The sequence below is a fragment of the Eschscholzia californica genome, unplaced genomic scaffold, assembly GCF_041429995.1.
Source record: "Eschscholzia californica isolate CP2 unplaced genomic scaffold, dmEscCali1.0.p SCAF_3, whole genome shotgun sequence".
Classification (NCBI taxonomy): Eukaryota; Viridiplantae; Streptophyta; class Magnoliopsida; order Ranunculales; family Papaveraceae; genus Eschscholzia; species Eschscholzia californica.
The window spans coordinates 29,800,081-29,818,790 of NW_028238420.1; the positions used below are offsets into that span (position 1 = coordinate 29,800,081).

General features: G+C 39.6%; 1 protein-coding gene across 1 annotated transcript; it reads left to right on the forward strand.

Moving 5' to 3' along the window:
* Nucleotides 1-115: 115 nt before the first annotated feature.
* LOC147549428 (uncharacterized) lies at nt 116-1,248 on the forward strand. The gene has a single exon (XM_086668298.1). The coding sequence runs from the start codon at nt 116-118 to the stop codon at nt 1,217-1,219; it is 1,104 nt and encodes a 367-aa protein (XP_086524424.1). The 3' UTR covers nt 1,220-1,248.
* The last annotated feature ends 17,462 nt before the right edge of the window (nt 1,249-18,710 follow it).

Genomic DNA, 18,710 nt, shown 5'->3' on the forward strand with positions numbered 1-18,710 from the left:
ATTGTGTCTAGGGCTATTAGACAGTTAGAAGCAGTAGTGGCACTTTAATCTTTTCTTGGTTGTTGTGCGTGACATTAATTTAGTTTATCTCCTTATTCTTCTCTTCATTAGATTCATGGACGGAGATGGAGTTATTGGTAGGGGACGTCGTAGTGCTCGCATCCGAGGTCGAGGTACAGGCCAAGGTACAGGCCGAGGTGTAGGCACGGGGACAGGCCGAGGTGCAGGCAAGGCGATAGGTCGAGGAGTCCTTGCCGAGGAAAGAGGATCAACAGGAACTGTGGGTACAACGGCGCAGGCTGATAGCAGTGCAACTCCAGTTCAAAATCCGAATGGAGGGGAAACGGTGACCATTGACGCGACTGCATTGCAAGATTTGATTAACATTGCAGCGGAGGCTAAAATGCGGGAGCGAGATCGGGTTCAGGTTCCAACACGGGAAACAGGAGGTCTTGTGGTACCGGTGGTGAATCAGAGACCACCGACTGAGATGACTTGGGTGCAACATTATCACCATTTCACGAAGATGGGGCCACCTGTATTTGATGGAACCGCGGGACCTTTAGGAGCACATGCATGGTGCCAGAAGATGGATAAGATTTTGAAGAATCTCGAGTGCTCAGATGTGTATAAGCAGAGAATGGCAGTGTTTCAGTTGGAAGGAAATGCCGCTTCTTGGTGGGATACAGAGGCTCGGTTAGTAGATCCTATGGCTATGACATGGACACAGTTTAAGGATGTATTCAAGGCAAATTACTTTCCATATTCAACACAACAAAAATTATCAAGAGAATTTCAAAATTTGAAGCAGGGAGAGAATCAGACAGTCTTAGAGTATGAGCAGGAGTTTCATCGACTGTCATTGTTTGCAACTCACTTGATCCCTACTGAACAATATAAGATTGAGAGGTTTGTGAATGGGTTGCTCCCTAACATTGCGAGACAAATCATTGGGCAACCTAGTTTTGACACTTATCAGAAAGTGGTGACATGTGCTAAGGCACAAGATGATTACATTCAAGAGATGAGGAAGCAGAGGAGTGTCAAGGGAGAGATGGGACATACCCAGAAATGGAGTGGTAATAACAACAAGAGCGGTGGTAAGAATCGAAGTGACCGCTATCATGGACAGCGTGATGGCAAGAGGCCTCGTACAGATCGGGATGATAGAGCAGTGGTAGTAACTGGTGGACAACTAGAACCACTGAATGGCAACTAGGGAAGACAGAGAGCTTTCCAGGGAACTTGCTACACTTGTCATGGGCAGGGTCATAAAGCAGTTGATTGTCCTAAGAAGACTGAGACTTGAACTGGTAATCAAGGGCGACAACATGATCATAATCAACAAGGGAGGTTGCAGGGACGGGGTCAGCAGCTGCAGCTGAATGCCGTAGTTTCTAGGGATGTTGGAGCACCTGCTGAGGTGGTTGAAGGTACATTTCTTATTCATAGTAATCTGGGAAGAGTATTATTTGATCCTGGTGCTATGGGTACATTTATTTCTACTTCTTTTGTACGCACTTTGCCTATTGTGTTAGATCAATGTGTGAGCCCTTTTGTTGTATCGTCACCTTGGGGTGGGTCTTAACATCCCCAAACTTAGATTTTGCTAGTCCTCGAGCAAAACAGAAAAATAAAATAAGCCCAGTTCACCACTTTCGTAGGGAATCACGATTGCACCTAGCTCGTGCAACAAGCCGTTAAACCTCTAGGTTACCCTAGAGGACGAGTTTTGTCTCGTGAGGGTTTGCAGTGAATATACCCACAAAATTCAAAAATTTTAAAAATGCAGAAGGGTCTAAATATGACATGGACTAAAAATGTTAAGCCGATAGAAATTTTCGAAAGTTAATAGAAATGAAATCCAGGTCGGCCAAACCATACAAACGCTAAAAATCCCTTCACTAGTAATCAAGACCTAAAGTGCACGTGACCAGCCAATATGAGTATCATTTCGGTTCTGAAAAGACAAGACCTCGATTACTGTCTCAATACATTTCGCCTCGACTGTTGCCTCACGGTCATACACTCAAAAATTAAAGTCACTCCGAACTGGTTCACTCAATGTGTTAGTATGAATATAAAGGAAAACTCAACACATGAAAAAGACGGACTAAAATTTTGTGGACGACTAATCTCAAAGAAGGAAACAACCACTAATACAGGATGGGGAAGCTTACCAACTCTTCTCACCTGATCAACTGTCTAACAATGCTTCCTAGAGGTCGATAGACACTAATGAGGATATGACTAGAACTCCTGAGAACTTGACGTCTTCAAATCTTCAAGAACTAATTCAAGGGATAAACACTTAAACTAAACAAACACTTTTTTTTTTTCTATTTCTATTTTCTTTTCTTTTCTTTTCTCTTTTGTTTTTTTTTTTTTTTTTTTTTTCATACGACTCATAATACAAATACTACTTTCTTCACATTATTCTTTCCTTGGTAATATTCTCTTCATTTTGCTTCATGCCTTATTCTCAGGGTTCTAAATGATGGATGAGGTTCCTATCTTCCTCTAGTTGACACTGCTTTCAAGTTTCTCAGACTACAAGAGAAAGGTTCGCTTCCTGATGACATCCCTAGTGGTTGTAAAATGTGAACTCAAGAGATCAACTGAGCTCTAATGAATATTGCGAGGTTGAGTAGCTCTTCACTCTACTCAGAATTATCTCAGAAGAGATCACTCAAAACAACAAGAAAGTCTCAGAATCTCACATAGGTTAAGTCTCCACTAATGATCGATTAAGTTCTCTCAGAAAAGTCAACTCTTCACCTATCTAACACTCACATGGCTAGTGCACAGACAACTTCAAGACTCGAAATTCGTGGAAAAACCTTTAGCAAAAGCATGGTACAACCAACTAGACTCTATAACTATTAACAAGCAAAAATAACTTGACTCACATTTTCAATCCAAAAATTTAAAATTTTGAACCCTTTTGAATTTTTGAAATAAGGACTTCACAAAAAATTCATTCCCCTATCCCCAAACTTAAACTGAACATTGTCCTCAATTTTCTTAAGACTATGCAAAAATAATAGGGTGAAGGGAGAGATATTACCCGGTTCAGCGTCCTCTGCATGGGTTGCCTCCCAGAAAGCGCTAAGTTTAACGTCTTCAGCCAGACGAAACAGATGATTCAAAAAAAAAAAAAAAAAATAGAAAAGATTTAACCTACTGGATTACAGATATGTGATTAATTGTAAACCAATATTCGATACATCTGTGGGTCCACCCAGAACACAAATTTTTCAGTAAACGATAGTCTCACATTTTTGTGAATTGCAGAGAGTGCATGTGAGATTATCAAAGAAGAGGGGCAATCCCCAAACTTAGTGGATGCACAGTCCACTAAGTAACTATAAATACTAGGACCAATGACTAAAAAGTCATCAAAAGGATCGACATAACAATGAAGGGCCAATATATCCGTCGAAGGCAGAAAGTCATCTGCAAGCTTAGTGGATAAAATATCCACTATTTCCATAGACGTTCTCGAGGAGACATCTGAAGTGTCCCAAAAGGGATCAACAACCGAGTCTGAGACCATGTGAAAGGTCAAACTAGACTCTAAGGGTAAGGCAATATGCTCGAGAACCAAGTCAAGGTCCATGGTTCCCTTAGGTAAACAGTCTGACAAACTATCTAACATGTCTCTAACGTCATCAATGTCCTCAAAGACATCTGAAGCCTCCCAGTTATTCATAATGTCATGCCTTCCTAAGATTTCATCTAAGACTGACTCCTTACAAGTGTCAAATGTCGGAAAGTTCAGAATAGTGTCATTCCCAAACTTGCTCATAGAGCCATCATCTTGAATATCAATGTCTAGTGTAGCCCTATCATGGTGAGGCGACATAGGTGGAGGAAGCAAGACAACAAGGTCATCAGACCTTTCAGGCTCTAGGATAGTATCAGTAAATTCATCGACATTTAACTTAGTACTAGGGTTAGACGTATTAACCTCGTCATCGTACCTAGTATCTTCCTAAGTTTGGGGTGGCGAAACCCCTTCCTCGTCGGCGAACAACTGTGACTTAAGCATTTTTACCTGTTGAGTCAAGGACTCAATCTCCTGCTGCGTTTGAGACGCAAATTGTGACATCATCTCGATAAGACGACTCTCGGACTCTGATCGAGATCTATCTTCAAGAGTTTCCTCATAATAAGGCTCACTAGTGTAATTAAATGAAGACTCTTGATAAAAACTCTCACCGTACATATTAGGATCATACCTGCCTCTAAAGTCATTGGTCTCAGAATAGTGTGGACTATAAGGTCACTCATATATATTTGGTGTCGGACCATATCCATCACTATTTGGACCATCTCTATACATTTGTCGGTGTTCTCCTAATGTCATACGAGATCGATCAGGTTCTGGTCTACTCCACTCACTAGTCGGACCGTTTCTAGACATTTGTTGATAATCTTCAAATGTGATACCGGGTCGGTTAGGCTCGTTTCTACACATTTGTTGGTATTCTCCTAGGGTCATACCAGTTCGGTTAGGCTCAACTAGCCTATTCCCCTTGTTAATTCGTTGATAATCTCTTAGAGTCGTACCAGGTCGGTTAAGGCAGTCTTTACGCAACTGTTGGTATTCTCTTAAGGTTATATCAGTTCGATTGATGACGGGTCCCTTTAGATCAAGGTCATCATCATCAACAGGGTACATCCAACCATTAGAAAAATGTGCCATGATGGTCAGGCACGATCACAAGATGAGAATTGACACTTATGTAACTAAATTTGACTCCTTTCTTTTGGTCTCTTTTTTTTTTTTTTTTTTTTTTTTTAACACGAAAACCGAGGAAGCACTACGAAGATCTTATAAAAAGTACCCACTAACAGGGGATTCGTGGGTGATTAGAGAAAGTTACCTCCCGTTCGAGACGGGCGACGACCTTTGCAGACGACTCGGGCCACTCTCCCCGCGAGTGTTCGAACCCGAGGCTTCGTTTTGGTTTTTTCGGTTACAATTTATAAAAGCCCTCCAATTTAGGGTCAAAACAAAAGAAAGTACTAAAAAGTCTAAGTCTCTCTCTCACCAAAATAAATACAAAAATATAAAAATAAAAACAGTAAATTTCTTCTTTTGAGGTCCTCCTCCTTGTTGCGCCTCCTCTTCAGCTCTTTAGTGTTCTGCACACCAAAAACAGAGAAGCAAGTCAAAGTATCCAAAATTCAAAACTTACCAAAAATAAAAACTTTCCAAAATTAGAATAAATTTAAAACAACATCCCCGGCAGCGGCGCCAAAAACTTGATGGGGCTAGAAAGGTTACCCTAAATAGGTCTACACCCGCAAGTGCACGGGTGTCAAGTTGTAATATTTCCGGAAAGACCGGTTCGTTCCTCAGAGACTACGTGAAACCTATTCTAAGACTTGGAAATAACACGGTTTTTGGTTTTTAAAAGTGGTTTTGGTGATAAAATAAAATGAATAAAACATTAAAATAAAATTACGGAAATGAAAATGAACTCAAATGGGGATATGATCTAAGGTTTTAGAATCCACACAATAAAATCACTATTTTAGAACAAATATTTAAAATGATTAATTCTCCTTTTTATAACTCAGAATTTCGGATAATGAACTATCCTAACTCCTGAATATGTTTTCGATAAGATCGGTTTTTTTAACTCATGAAATTGTAATTGTCTTCTTTTAAAAAATGAATTTCTAAACTACTATCTATCAATCAATAAGTATGCACCGTCAAAGGATTTAACCTTAGCACGATACATCAAACCTAAAAGCATAGATAGTGAAAAGATAATTGACTTGACAAATTAAAACAATTTAAACATTAAATCACATTCAAGGAATTAATCAAATAACTTATGTTTTTAAAAGCTCGAATATGGTTTCATCATCAACCCTAGCTTGAGAGATTAGCTATTCATGAAACAAGATTAAGCGAGTAAAACGAATAAGAGAGTAAAATGGAGGAAGAATAAGACTTTCTCACTGATTTTCTTCCGACAGCCAAACGTTCCCCTAGGGAAAATATTTTTCCAGCAGTGTGGGAAAATTATTTTCCAGTAATATTTCATAGCCAAACGTGGTATTCTTCTCCAACAGAATATCTCTCTCTACTGTTTATTTCAATCTAGACATTCAAAACTTTGAATATTCACACTACTCAACTCCCTGTCTCTCTCACAAAGAAGAAAATTGAATAATTGAAGATGAATAATTATATTAAATGAATAATTATAAAACAATCATCTTTCTCTACAAATCACTTTCACTCTCTGTTTCTGTCTCACTTTCTCTCACCCTCTGTTTCTATTATTTCTCTCACAAAAATAAAGAAAGCAGTAGAAGATCATGGTGATTCAGATATATCTCTCTTAATTTCAGTCTATTTCCTCTCAATCTCTATTCTGTTTTCTTTCTCTCACTAAAATAAAAACAGAAGAAGGAGATGAAGATGATGATGATGGTAATAACTCTTTGTTTTCCTTCTTTTTCTTTCTCTGATTTTTCTAATTTAGTTGAGCATTTTGACCCCCAAAGATGAGATGATCCTCTAGCTCTCTCTCTGTGATAACTATATAGAAAAGAAAACAGCCACCGTCCTCTCTCTAGATAATATCTTATCTTAATCTCTTCTCTGTCTTCTTTTCATTAATTTCAATCCTCAAAATATCTCTCCTCTGTTTCTATCCTAGTAAAATCAAAGAACAGCTCACACTTTCCTTTCTTCTCTATGATTCCATAACTTCTCATTACCATTCTCTCGGTTTTCCAACTTTCTCTTTAATTCGAATTCTTTCCATATCTTCTCTGTGATTGACTGCCCATCACATACTCGCTCTAGATTATGTAAACAGCCGAATCCTTCCTCAATGAATCTACCATATGGGTAGCAATCCTCTCAATCGAATCATTTCCTTTTTGTTTACCTTAATCTCCAGCCGTGTGGATCTCTCAATTTCCATTTATGGCTGTCACTAGTGCTAATTTGACGGCTTTTTCCCACGGTTCAATTCATGGCTGTCACTAGTGTTAATTTGAATTGGTCAATGGTACTATTCCTCCCGTGATTTAATTAGCTGGCATGAAGGAGAAATTCTGTGTAGTAGAAGCAACTTTGGTACCGTGTGTTTTCACGTTGATTGGTCGATCTCGTCCTAAAGTCTTTGAACACCGTCCGATCTTAAGGGCTATTTTAATAAATTGCTTCAGGTAACACCATATTTATAATTGGTCTAAAATTCCCGGATGACTCCCGATCTGCCCAACAGTGTACCAATATTTTAACTTCCCATCCTGGATGTGCGCCAAGTGTCACAAAGTCAACGGATTTTGAACCTGACTTTGACCTGTCCTTGTTTTCACAACGGGACTCCGATTTGACCTCTGTTTTCACCCACGGGCTCGTCTTGGACTATACTTTTCACATGAGCACTAATATTGACCAGATTACCCTTGTCATTAAAATGACCAAAATGCCCCTCAAGTATGTCTATCACGATGTTTTCGCATCGAACTCCGTAAATAAGACCTGAGAAAGAAAATCAAACAAATCATCAGAGTAACCGCTCGAACTGGACTAACTAACCCGAGTTAAGAGATTCAGATGGGACATTTTCATGTCTCATCATCTATAGTGATAGACCATATTTGTCGGGGGTGCATTATTAAGTTAGGTGAACGAGAGTTTGCTTCAGACCTCTTTGTACTTCAGTTAGTTTACTATGATGTCATCCTAGGCATGGATTGGCTTGCTTCATATCATGCACTTGTGGACTGTTTTGCCAAAACGGTCACATTTTCTCTTCCGAGTGAAGAGGTGTTGGTTGTGTCTGGACTTACGAGACAGATGAGGGAGATGCACTTGGGTAACGTGGAACTGATAGAGCATCCGGTGATGGGTAAGACGCTAGAGATGATTGATGTGGCATGTGAGTACCATGGGGTGTTCATCGATATACCAGGGTTGCCACCACGCAGAGAGGTTGACTTCTGCATAGAGTTGGAACCGGGTACTGCACCGATAGCTAAAACTCATTACCGAATGGCTCCAGTTGAACTACGTGAGCTCAAGGACCAGATTCAACAGTTACTTGACTTGGGTTTCATACGCCAGAGTAGCTCCCCGTGGGGTGCGCCTGTTCTTTTTGTTAAAAAGAAAGACGGGTCGATGAGGTTGTGTATTGATTATAGGGAGTTGAATAAGGTTACTGTGAGGAATAAGTACCCTTTACCGAGGATCGATGACTTATTCGATCATTTGAGAGGATCCAAGTGGTTTTCGAAGATTGACTTGAGATCAGGGTATCATCAGTTACGGGTTAGAGAAGAAGACATTCCTAAGACTGCATTTGTGACACGTTATGGTTCTTATGAGTTTTTGGTTATGCCTTTAGGTTTGACTAATGCTCCAACAGTTTTCATGGATTTGATGAATCGGGTATTTCGAGATTTCTTAGATAAGTTTGTCATCATTTGTATGCTAAGTTCGAGAAGTGTGAATTTTGGCAAGAAGAAGTAAAGTTCTTGGGTCATGTTATTTCTAGCATCGGAGTATCAGTCGACCCTTCTAAGGTCGAGGCAGTGCTTAATTGGAAGCAACCCACATCTGCGACGGAGGTTCGTAGTTTTCTGGGATTGGCTGGATATTACAGGCGGTTTATCAAGGGGTTCTCGAGTATTGCAGGTCCTTGACGAACCTAACTAAGAAGGAAGTTCCGTTTCGATGGTCTACAGAGTGTGACTTGGCATTTCAAGAACTAAAGACGAGATTGACTACTGCACCAGTTTTGACCATTCCTGAGGGTGGTGTTCGGTTAGTGATTTACACTGATGCTTCAATTCAGGGTTTGGGTTGTGTTCTTATGCAGAGTGATAAGGTGGTTGCCTATGCTTCGAGGCAGTTGAGACCGCATGAGCGGAATTATCCAACTCATGACTTGGAGTTGGCAGCTATAGTGTTTGCTTTGAAGATTTGGAGACATTATTTGTACGGTGAAAAGTTTGATCTCTTTACCGACCATAAGAGTCTCAAGTATCTATTCTCGCAAAAGGAGTTGAATATGCGCCAACGTCGATGGTTAGAGTTGATGAAAGACTATGACTTCTCGCTACAATACCACCTGGGTAAGGCTAATGTAGTAGCTGATGAATTAAGTCGACAACCAAGGGGTATCATAGCCGCATTGATGATGAATCAGTGGAAGATGTTGGAGGATGTGACAACATATGACATTGATATGGTTGGGTCAGGAGTTGACTCGTTATTTATGGGTAGTATGGTTGTTAGACCATCCTTACTGAACCGTATTGTGGATGCACAAGTTAACGATGAGTGGTGCCAGAAACAGGTTTCGTTAATGCAAGAAACTGAAACTGAGGTCAGTACAGGACAGGACGGAGGATGGAGATTCCGAGGGAGGTTAATTGTACCGGCAGATCCGATCTTGAGACGGGATATATTAGACGAGGCACATCGGAGTAAGTACACTGTTCATCCTGGTGGTAACAAGATGTACAAAGACTTGAAGAGGCAATATTGGTGGTCCGGAATGAAGAAAAATGTTGCTGAACATGTGAGGAAGTGTGAGGTGTGTCAGATGGTGAAAGCAGAAAATCGACACCCATTGGGACTTCTAGAACCGTTGCCTATTCCAGAGTGGAAATGGGAGAACATATCGATGGACTTCATCACAGGTTTACCGCGTTCGAGTCGAGGCTTTGATGCCATTTGGGTGATAGTTGATAGGCTGACTAAGTCGGCTCACTTCTTACCAGTGAAGACGACAGATAGTGGAGATCGACTGACATAATTTTACATTAAGGAGATTGTCAGGTTGCATGGAGTTCGAGTGTCTATTGTGTCAGATAGAGATTCATCCTTTACTTCTCGGTTCTGGAAGAGTTTTCAAGCTTCTATGGGAACATCATTACACTTTAGTACAGCCTTTCACCCTCAGACGGATGGGCAGACAGAGAGAGTCAACAAAGTACTCGAGGATATGTTACGGTGCTCGATACTAGATCTTGGTGGTAGTTGGCAAGATCACTTGCCCTTGGTAGAGTTCGCATATAATAATAGTTACCAATCTAGCATTGGCATGGCTCCTTTCGAGGCACTATATGGGAGGCCTTGTCGATCACCATTATGTTGGACAGAGGCAGGAGATGCTAAACTAGAAGGACCAGAGGTAATTCGGGATACTTCTGAAAAGATTGCCTTAATTCGGAGTAGGCTCAAAGCAGCTCAGAGCCGTCAGAAGAGTTATGCTGACAAACGACGTAGGGATTTGGAGTTTATCGTTGTAGAGGAGGTGTTATTGAAGGTGTCACCTATGAAAGGTGTTTTACGGTTTGGTAAGAAAGGAAAATTGGCTCCGAGGTACATTAGACCTTTCACAATAGTTGAGAAGGTAGGCAAAGTAGCTTATCGTCTTGATTTGCCTGCAAGCTTGGCAAGAGTGCACAACGTATTCCATATATCGATGCTTCAGAAGCATGTAAGAGATGAAGATCAACATTCAGTTATTGGCTACGATGACTTAGAACTCCAACCAGATGCAGCATATGAGGAGGAACCCGCTCGCATCGTTGATCGTAGAGAGCATGTCCTTCGCCGGAAGACTATTCCCATGGTCAAAGTTCAGTGGAATCATCACAATGATAAAGAAGTTACTTGGGAGCGCGAGGATGATATGCAACTTCGTTTTCCTCATCTTTTCCTCTCATCAGGTACGTTAAATTTCGAGGACGAAATTTTCTTTTAGGAGGGGAGATTGTAGTGTCCCTATCATTTTTTGGGGTGCCTTTAGCACCAAGCCTTTTTATCCCTTTTTCCTAAACCCTATTTCCCCCACTTACTTTCCCCTCCTCACTAGGCAGCACGGGGTGAGTTAAAGTTGGTGGGAAAGTGATGGTGGGATAGTGAAGGTGCTAGAGAGAGAAAGAGCCAAAAAGAAGGAAGGAAGGATTGGAGCTTGGTGATTGTTTTCTTTGTTTTTCTTGGTGTGGAGCTTGGTTTGCTTTGGATCTAAGGTAGATTTCTACTCCTCTAGGGCTTGAATAGCCATTTTTATAGAAAACCTAGACAAATTATATAACACTACAAACCCTAGATTTTAGTATTACTTCAACATAGATTAGGGTTCTTGACATAAATATATATGCTAGAAGTAGTAGATCTATATTTGTACAAACTCATTTTTGATCACTTTGAATCTATATATGTGTTAGATTTTGAGGATATTTGCTATAATGACATACTTGATGAACCATACAACCTTCATTTACATTTTCATGCTAGATTCATGTATTACAATGATATTTTAGGCTAAACCTCTTTATTTGCCATGATTTTAGTATATAGCTCTTATAATTATATGTCTCTCACTATTGGACAATACTCTTTATATAGATACATGAACATGCCCTAGAACTCAACATGATATGAGAATTTTAGGTTATTATCATCATTGATTCATTACTTGCAAAATTACAAATATGAAACTTGCATGTCGTAACATACTAACGAATATGATTTTGATTTGTGTATGTGGTGGTGTGATGTTATTATATGTGTGTGATGTGATGGAGTTGGTAGAGAGTTGTGAGAGTTTTGTGGTTGGTTCGACCCTCTCTACCGGATGTGATATTTGTATGGAGCGTATGGGGTCGGCGCTAACACAATGGATGACCTTGTGGACCACACTCTCATACAACGTGGATACCAACTTGTCATATTGCTTTTGGTTGTTTATTACAAATGGTGTGATATTATGTATGTGTGACGTGATGGAGTTGGTGAAGGGTTGTAAGAGTTTTGTGGTTGGTTCGACCCTCTCTACCGGATGTGATATAGGTATGGAGCGTATGGGGTCGGCGCTAACACAATGGACGACCTTGTGGACCACACTCTTACATAAGGTGGACACCAACTCGTCATGTCGCTTTTTGTTGTTTGTTACTTATGTGGTACACTTTATTTGTAATGGTCACAACTCGGATACTATACTTGGACATCTTTACATGATATGTGGTTGTCTATTTGTTTTGGTAGCTCTTGAAACTGTCTATTGAGGCTTTAGAGGTTTCGAAATCTAACTGTTGGGGTCTGACCCAACCTTTTATTTTTCAGGACAAGGAAATTGGGAAGTGCCACCTGCTTGAGTCATAGTTAGCCTTGGAGGAGTTTCTTTAGTGGTTTTCTTTCTTTCTTTAGGTAGTTATTTGGAGTTGTATCTCCTAAACACTTGGTGTTATTTATGTTTTATCTTGTCCGACATTTGTGTCGATGATTTAGAGACATCTTGTGAGTTTTGAGAAACTTGATAAAGTTTCATTAGTTTGATTTATTGTTACTTTTTGAGCTTCATGTTCGATACTATTTGTCTCCTTGATGAGTATATCGTATATGTTTACTGTTCTGCGGAGAAATGCTTTAAGTTTAGGTTTTCATGGCGGCCGACTTGGAAATCTGGATTTGGGGTGTTACACAGCCCGTCCATGTCTCATATCTCATGTGAATCTAGTTTCTTTGAACTTCATGTACTCATACCGTGTGAACTCTGTTGTGCACCATATACAAAATAAGCGCAATTGATCTAGCATCCAATTTCTCAATGATGTCTCATGACCATATACCTTGAGTATTTTTGTATCGGTCCTTTATAAGGAGCTTGAACTCAACAACCTCACAAGTCAGTCATACTTAAGAATTAGAGAGTATTCTAGAGCACCATGTTGAGACACCCTGCTCCAACACTTAAGATTTTCTTGGATCAACAAAGCTTCAGTTGATTGACAATCAAACAAGGCTAAAGTGTACCACTTATTGCCAACTTGGCTCACTTCAGCCCAATCTTGATGTTCATATCATAGGAGTCATCAGTATCTTATGAAGGCCGCCACAAAGCTTCAGTTGATTGACAATTGAACAAGGCAAAAGTGTACCACTTATTGCCAACTTGTCTCACTTCATCCCAATCTCGATGTTCATACTTCATATCATAGGAGTCAACAGTATCTTATGAACTCTGCCACAAAGCTCGCACACGACAACTCATATTGATGTTGACTCCGTTAGTGGAACACATCTTTCCTCTCTAAGGAATACGACATATGATGTACCTTTATGCGCACGAGGCCACACTAAAATCTTGCCACTAAGCTTGCACATGAGCCTTAATGCCATTTCTAGTCCATCTCATCTTAGAACATGTCCTCCATATCACCAGGAACAACTATCTTTGTAGCTCCCTTCACAAGGCTTTTTCCTTCCATCGGAACTAATGTCTCCTTGTGCACCATGCATCCCTCGACAAAGGTCCCAATACGATTGTTCGCTTCAGAGACATGTCATCTTAGATGCATTCAACTCTGAAGACTTTATCTTTAAAATCAAAACACTCGGCGTAGTTGTTCTTACACACCACATGATACCATGCACAGTAATGCTGAACAACTAAGCTCTTCGAGTCTCTCTTCAAGAATTGATTGTTGGGTTATGAAGTCTCTTAATGTTTTAAGTGGAATCTCAGACATCTACACGTCTAACATTGGGTTGCCCGAATCTCATGCCAAAACTAATAATGAACTAGAAGAGATAGAAAATATACCTCATATCGTTCTCCTTCGGACTTACTTGATTGCTTTCTCTCGAAGATCCTGAGCTCCAATTGTGCAGCTCCTCTATTTGAGGCCCCCGAGTAATCAATACGATATTCTACTCTTTAAGCTAGCTAGAACTTCATTGAGTAACGAAGACGAGAAGTCCTTCCCAATTTGACTTGATCAATAACTTGGGAATTGATTTTTTATTATCTTTTTGATGCAGTAAGAGATGGAAAAATTATTGAAAATTTACCACACTTATTTATGTTATAATGAGGTCTGTATATAGAAGACTCCTACAACCAGATAAGGATTCAATAAAGACCACTAAAAAGGAACAGAATCAGAGTCCTACCCTAAGTGGATTCCTAGATGGGGAGTCTGTCCCCATCTGGGACTCCCTCTTGTCATGGCCAACAAAGGTAGCCCATATGATGGGCTTTGCCTAGCAAGCCCATGCACTATAGCCTGCCATTACGTGGCCGACCATAGCATGGCTTGGGCCATGTGCCCGACTACATATTTTGGTTCGAGCACTTGGTCTGGCCTATGTTATCCTTGCCTGGCTCTTACTCAGACCCTTTTGGATCCTTTCTGACAGGATCTAATCCACGTCATTAATTCCATTCCCTCAAGAAAAGACCAAAAGTCCGACGGGTCAACCCGTATCAAGTCAACAGGGAGGTTGAATTCGAAAGAGGTTTGGCACTCAAGCCCAGAACTGGGGGGTCAGTATGATCGTCCTAGGCGCCTAAGTCCTGCTTTGGCTCAAATACGACTAGGGAGGTCCGCGCAAGTGGGGTTGATACCTCAATCCTAAAACATGGAAAGGGGGGGGGGGGGGGGGGGTAGAAGCGTGTCTAATGCTTACTGACTTAGTCTGGAATCATATGAAAGATCTCAGTCAGTGAAGATCTTAAGTATTTATTAAGTCCCTGAAGGAGGAAACTTCTCTTAAAAGAATTTACAAACTTGGAAACGTAATCTATTAAGTATCCTCTAAAAAGGTAACTTTTAAGTATAAAACACACGAGATAATCTAAAAGGTAACCTATAAAAAGGTAACTTTTAAGTCCCTGACTAAATAGTAGTTTTAATCCAACATGGTAGATCCTAACCACCTCAGCAACACCGCCTATCAAGAACCGGTCAAAGCAACCTATAAAAGGTAATCAAAGATCGCCTCGAAGAAGGGACAACCAGAATAAGCAAACAAACTCCCTCAATCAAACAAGTAAGTCTCCAAGGGTCACTTAATATTCAATTATTTAACTGTAAGGGCAATCTGGTTGTCTAGAGTGTCATAGAGGTTTTCGAGTTTTCTTGCATGTTTCGCCCCCCGGATCGAGAGGAGCAAAGCAAGATTCAACGTTGTAGTCTCACTATTCTAACTGATTCCAGAAGACAAACTTGACATTAGCAAATTGGGGCTAGAAAGAGGGCTTACTCTAGCAAAATCACCATCGATTCCTCGTTGAATCAAATCCTACTTTACTTTAAAGTTTACTTTAAAAAGCTGTGATGTCTTATGGAGAAGACCCGAAAATTACGACCGGATCCGGTAAGCAAGAGTGGTCATATGCTATGAAGATTGTTCTCGAAATCAATAAGAAAATCCCATCATATAACTTATTGTCGATAGTAGGCATCCCAGAATCACGAGACCAAATATGAAAGAAGTAACATAAACCCAGTCCCTAAAAATAGTTTGGTTGTTGGGGAAAAGGACAAAATCACGACAAAAGAAAAATTGCCTCATGCCAAAGAAGCCGACATAACCCTCCTAATCCAGATTGGAGATTCCTCTTCCTAGGTCACTTACATCGGTAGCACACTAACCGAAGGAGAAAAGACAGAGTTGAGCGAGTTCCAGAAGGAGCACTAGCATATATTTGTTGGGTTATGGTGTCACCTAGTGTTCTAAGAGGAATCTCAAACATCTAAAATGTCTAAAACTAGTTTCCAAGATCACATGCAAGAACTGACAATGAACTAGAAACAGAAAGAAGATTACCTTAATCGCTTTCCCTCGAACTAGATTCAAATGCCTTTTTAGAAGATAAAGAACTTCAAATCGTAGCTCCTCTACTGGAGACACCGAGTAGGTTGACTTGAACTCCCTTCTTTAATATCAGTCAGGACCTTATTGAAGGCTACGAAGAAGAACTCCTTTCTTTTTTGACTAAATAGTTTATTCGGAATTTTTCTCTAAAACCCCCTCTCCACTTGATGTTTGTGGAGATTGATTTTCTCTTGAGAAAATTCCACACCTTTTCTGTTCAATAACTAGTCCTTATATTGAAAATCTTAGAGTCATAATCATATTCCAACTAGGATTCAATATGGACCACAAAAAAGATAGTAGTCAGAAACCCTTTCTGAATAAGATTCCCAAATGGGTTTATGTCCTATCTAGGACTCTTTATGTGGCCGGCCAGGGCAACCACTTTAGTGGGCTAGCCCTGTCAATCCACTCCATATGGTCGACCCATTCCCCTTTGGTTCAGGCCTTTTTCCGGGCCCGGTTCTTTCTATCTTTGTCCGGAATCTTTCTGAACCATTGAGTCTCCTTCTAAAATGAGGTGTGTAACTCCATGGTTCATAGCCCACAAAATTCCCATCAAAGCAGTCTGACTTTCACTTTCATCTACTGACCTTGTGGTGGTGATTTTGGATTCTCCCGCGACTTGGGTACCTACAAGAGTCATGAACCACGAAACCCAGATAAGCTTTAAGAGAGTTTGCCATGAATGAAGCATCATAATTTATTTTGATGTATGCTTGGGATGGTTGATGCCATTGGGTCGACTTATAGGGAAGAGTTGGGTATGCTTTGAGATTGGAGGTTTGAATATTGATGAATGTTTTTGTGTTGTGGACAAGATGTTCCATCTAAAAAGGTTGGTGACTTCTGAAGACGATACCACATATAAGCTTCCATAAGTGCCAAAGAGAAGTGGATATGAGTTCTAGAGGTGTGAGAGTGGAAGAATGGTCCTTATTTGATTCCATCTGGAGAAGTTTAGAGAACCAAGTAACAAAGTTTAAGGGATTATCTTGAAGTATTAGTAGCTCAGATATTTCTCTTAGGAAAGCCTTAGTGACTTGGCAATTATGCAAGAAATGCATTATTGTTTCTTCTTCTTGCAAGGATTAGTAGCTCAAGGATTATCTTGAAGGATTAGTAGCTCAGACATTTCTGTTAGGAAAGCCTTAGTGACTTGGTTTTCCAGAGAAGCAGATGATTCTAAACTTCCTTCTAGGTTTCTTATCTCGAGTGTAGTTCATCGGGTTTTCTTCAGAAGCCTCAAAAGTTGTTTCTCCTGAAACTTTGTGGAAGGTATGACGCAACTCTTGTCAGTACCCTTTGGTTGTTAAAAAATTGAGGTGTCTAGAATTCTCTGATGGATGTTATTATAATTCATTTTAATTTATAAGGATCAGATTTCCCGCGTGTCTCATTATTCTATTAACATCTTAAGTTTTTATTTTCTGTTTTTTCTCCCATCGGATTTATCTCAGGAGTTGAGACCATCAAATTCATACTTCCACTAAGTGATATGAAACTAGTCCATGAGGCTTTACAGGTAATCCAACTCTCCCCACAATATGACATTTGATACAATTTATGGGTTTCTCAGAAGCAATGATATCTAATGATAAATTTCTTTTGTCAGCACAGCCTTCTTAAAATCAATGACATCAAACAGTGCGAATCGTAGTGACTTGCTGCAAATGTAAAAGCTGATGATTTGCGGCAAATGTTTTCTGGCTATGACACAAGATATATCTTTCCTTCACATTTCTTGGACTTACAATACTCTTCTATCAATGTTCTTTTCTACTGAACCAAACATTTTTCTAAGGTCTATGTTATTATTGTCAAACTGGTTCATAGATTACATAATATGCTTACTCTTCCACACATGCCCCCTCATAAGCAGGTAGTACACTTCAGGTTCAATATTGCAGGGATTTGATTTTTGTCCCTATTCGGAATGTACAAGGATGTTGCGTTGTATCATTGTATGCAGTCTAGCATCGCTTGCGAGACACTGCAAGTCTTTGCTTCTTTAGCAAAACTACTAGAATGTACCCGATTAAGGTATGCATAACTCCAGTCTAAGTTGTTTTTCAATCTTTACCGCGTTATGTTTTTTTAGTTATTAAACTCCTTATTTCCTATCCAGACTCAAAATATCTTAATCAAACTAGTCGAGGATGACCAGTTCTTAGACCTTGTGACAATAAGTACAAAAGTTCACTCAGAGTGCAAGGAACCTTACAAGGTTAGGGTCATTAGACAGATAACACTTTTGATCTTTTCTGCACTTAATTGTATTCGTGAGCTTATCTAATAAACTGCTATCTTGTGTTGTAGTGTGCATAGAGCTGTTATGAAATCTAAAGGGCCGACAAGTGACGTCAACCAAATTGCACAAGTTTTCTTTCAAATTGACCTTTATACTTTTTATTGATCATGTATCATAATAACTTCTCGCTTATTTTGTTAAAAATGCTCTGATAATGTTTGTTGGCCTGAATCCCTTTGGTCAGCTTTGCATTATCATAAAACCAAGGCCTTATCGGAGTTGGGCCTTTATGCAACACACACAAGGTGAGTCCTTACAGATTTTTACTTCTGGCTAATGTCTTCTGTGGTATAAGTCTTTTTCAATTCCATTTTTTTTATACTTTATTGCTCATTACGCCAGATTTGTTCCTTGTTGCTTACATGTAGATGTTGCTAAGTGAATTTTGTAATGAATGGATTAGGATGTCTTACTCAAGACTTTGTAAATAGTTTTATACATTGTTTGATTTTACTGAAGTGTCATTGTTTTTCATGGAATTCTAATTATATCTTATATTTCTTATAACAGAAACAGTGGTAGAAGCAAACTCTCGTACAAGATTCTTTTTCTTAACATAATACGTTGACCTCCTAGATACATAGATATGGGTTAGTTTTGGATGGTTTACTAGATATGTTACGTTTATATTTTGGTTAACTCAATTTGTTGGTATATTTACTTCGATATATGTACGTATTTTTTCCTGATGAATAAATGGATGAAATAGGTCTTTGATGTTATTGTGTATGCATTTTA

Bases quoted from the DNA above. Each gene is read 5' to 3' on its own strand.
- LOC147549428 (XM_086668298.1), top strand. From the start codon at position 116: ATGGACGGAGATGGAGTTATTGGTAGGGGACGTCGTAGTGCTCGCATC.